The sequence below is a fragment of the Aplysia californica genome, unplaced genomic scaffold (assembly GCF_000002075.1).
Source record: "Aplysia californica isolate F4 #8 unplaced genomic scaffold, AplCal3.0 scaffold00860, whole genome shotgun sequence".
Lineage (NCBI taxonomy): Eukaryota > Metazoa > Mollusca > Gastropoda > Aplysiida > Aplysiidae > Aplysia > Aplysia californica.
Window position 1 is genome coordinate 34,682 of NW_004798130.1, and position 3,447 is coordinate 38,128.

Consider the following 3,447-nt stretch of genomic DNA (forward strand, 5'->3'; position numbering starts at 1 on the left):
CCCCCCCACCCCTGGGCAGTGCAATTGACTGAAGTGTCTTTAGGCCATTCCCAAAGGGAGAATATTAACATGTTCTTATGCACAGTAGAATTGTAAATGGGCTGATTTATCAATGTCGTGCTCATACTGTGCCGGAACAAAGTAGGGGAAACTGCTGCTTTTTCTTTCCTTATCCTTGCTATCGTCATTTTTCCTCTTCTTCTTTTGTATGTTTGTCCCTCTCTTGTGTGCTGCTATTTCCGGGGTGCCTTGATAGCTGAGGCAGACTTTGTGCTGTTGAGGCAAGAGAGGTGAGCAGAGTAAGTCTGATTCTGTTTTTACTTTGTTCTGTTTTTCTTTCTTTTTTGTTTGTTTGTTTGTTTGTTTGTTGCTGATGTTTTTTGTTAGGATGTCATCACCACAACAGCTTTGGTCATTCAGCGCTCGGCGCCAGATGGGTAGATAGATAGACTGATAGATAGATAAAGAAAAAAAGAAAGAAAGAAAGAAAGAAAGAAAGAAAGAAAGAAAATAATAACAATATTTAAAAATAGGAGCCAGGCGGGGGAAACTCATACAAAACTATTTAATGAGGGTTTACATCCGCACATCCACTCCTGAGACCCGCAAGGGATGTAATTGGACTGATTACTACTTATTGTTCTGTTTTAATTACAGCCTCATTACATGCATTATCGCCCTTCGTTTTTCCTCCTGCCCTAGTCTAATTTATTTTATCAATCATTTTATACATCCTTTCGAAGGTCATAGACAACTACTGTCGTTTGATTCCAATTTGAATTCTCGTAATCAGTTTTTTTTCTTTCCTCATTTTTTACTTGTGGTATTTAATTTTAATCTTTTGTTTTTCAATATCTAATCAGGTTACATCACAGGCAGCCTAACACATGCTGTTATTTCATTTCAGGACTGCATGACTTAATGATGGATTATATCAAACCAAACATATAGACTACGACATATTGCATACGTGATTTAATGAGCAGAAAGTTCAGAGACGCCCCACTGTCAGAAGGCATCAAGCTGACCTAAGATGCAAACGGCTCTGGTTCAAATCCTCAAGCCTGAACGTTCTTTGACCTGGATGATCTTTTATTGTGTCTTTTTCTTTAAACCTCCTTTTTGGTGAGGAGGAGGGGGAGGGGTGGGTGTCAAAGCCAGTCTCCTGTTTGGTTTAGTCTAATCAAAGATTCTCCACTAGAGGAGAATCTTTGGTCTAATCGGAGACGAGTGTTTAAATCTTCAATAAATATATAAATAATTACTGCAATATTGACAGGGGCGATAAATAAACCCAGACAGTTTCATGTAAGACGCTCAGTGGTTCTTGAATTCTATGCATTTCTGTTGCGTTCGACGGCTAATTATAAAAAAAAGAAGAAAAATAAAGCAGCTCCCCCATCTCCGCCCAAAAAACAACAAAACAACAACAACAACAACAACAACAACAACAACAACAACAACAACAACAACAACAACAACAACAACAACAACAACAACAACCAACAAACAAAACTCGCAGATGTTTCCTCAATATTTGCTATGGAAGCAATTAAGTCGCTGTGGGGAAATTGCTTGACAATTTTTGAAGAACTTATTAATAATCAGTCTCAAGACTTGCTGATCTCGTGGAGTAGGCCTACGTGTGACAACTAGGCTGGGCCTGCCGTCAACATTTCTCCCTAGCAGATCATAGTTAAAACGTCATGGATTGTGTTGAGCATAAAAATTATCATCACCTTTTAGTTTTAGTTTTAGTAGAGGTTTTACGGCTCATCATCATCATTGTATAAAGCAGATACCACATCATTGTATAAAGCAGATATAAAGCATCATCATCATCATCATCATCATCATCATCATCATCATCATCATCATCATCATTGCTTTTCTGATCCTGGAATGGATATAGGCCTTGAACAAACACTCTCCACCCTTTTCTATCTTGGGCTTGTCGCTTGTTGATATTATCCCATGCCTTCCCACTTTTCTGTCCGTCAATTTCTGTGACTCTTCTCCAGGTCCCACATGGTCTTTCCCTTGATCTTTTACCATGTGGGTTCTAATCCAACGTTTTCCTTATTATGCAGCTGCCTAACTTCCTGCTGAGAGTTCCTTCTTTCATATCAAACTTCTATATAGTGCGTATCTCTCCTACTTTTCTTTACGGTATCGAATCCTCGGCACTAATGTCTGCTTGTGCCTCAAGTTCTGTAAAACTTTTCCTAAATTAACTTATTTGTTTATGAAAGACAATCACCGATAGATCACATATTTTACTTCATAATTTCTCATTTTCATCGTAATAGTAATACGCACGACTTACGTTTGTAACCCAAAGCAAGACAGATAACAAAAAGTACAAACAGGGCGTATATTTATAAAGTGTGAAATAGAGGTTGAACTTCTTAATTATAAAAGAATGTTTGAAAAGGATTTGTGCTTATCAAATTTTGGATAAACGTTCTATATTCTCTAAAGGTAATTTGTGAGACACAGATTATGTATGTGGTGAGACTCTTCTTAATATGATGGTATACGTGTTTCTTGAAGAGGCTGAACATGAAAAGGTAAATCGTCGAAACTATATTATCGCGATGGACGAAAAATGAACCGGAAGTATTACCTCGATGCAGTATTTGACCCTTCCGCTATTTTTGTGGCACAGGCGAAGTCACTTGACTTGCTCTTTAGTGACGTTCTTGACACACTACTGAGAGCTCAGCGTTAGCATTCAGCATCCCTGGATTTACTGTGACTGTTTTGCCGAGGTGTTACATCTCGACATTGCTTTCAGGCACAGTTAAAGACAGAGTTAATTTGATGTGTGCCTAAATTTTCCAGTTAACAGTACAAATGAGGATTAAAGACCGAACCATGTCACCTCCAAATAGATCTGGCCCAAGTCTTCCAAATGAACTGAATAAGTTCTCGGGTCATTCCAACAGGTTAAAGCAGATTTTGGGAGAGACCAAGAAATGTTTTGATGATATCAACCAGTCAGGACGTTTCGAAGGAAGTAAGTGTCTTTGTAAACTGTGTTTAAATCGAATTTCCCCAAATTTGTTATGATTTTAGTTCAGACTTAGACATGCCCAGTTCCATTGTCATTGTTGTTTTGAGACTTTGGATCACAATCACATAATATTATTAGATTCCAAGATATCAAGCCTAGATACTAGATCTAGATCTAGATTAAGTTAGGTTAGAGATCTAGATCTAGATCTAGATCCTCAGTCTCAGTGCTACCTAGGCCATTGCCTACTATAGTATAGTAGCCTGTAGTACAGACACACAGAACAGTAGAGAATTACAACTTTGAAGTTGTAGAGGTAAGTTTTAAAGTTTCAGATGGTTTAGACGGTTTAGTTTATAATTTAATGGGCTGGGTAAAGACCATTTCACACCATGAACAGCAAACAACAGTGAACTCCCACCCACCCCCCG

The 3,447-nt window shown here is 38.1% G+C and overlaps 1 protein-coding gene across 1 annotated transcript in view; it reads left to right on the top strand.

Annotated features, from left to right (window-relative positions):
- Positions 1-2,673: 2,673 nt before the first annotated feature.
- Positions 2,674-3,447, top strand: part of LOC101864262 (dual serine/threonine and tyrosine protein kinase) — a gene marked incomplete in the record, with an annotated part of 68,792 nt that continues 68,018 nt past the window's right edge. Inside the window, 1 exon segment of the mRNA XM_013089027.2 lies at positions 2,674-3,019. Coding sequence (XP_012944481.1) covers positions 2,857-3,019 — 163 coding nt within the window.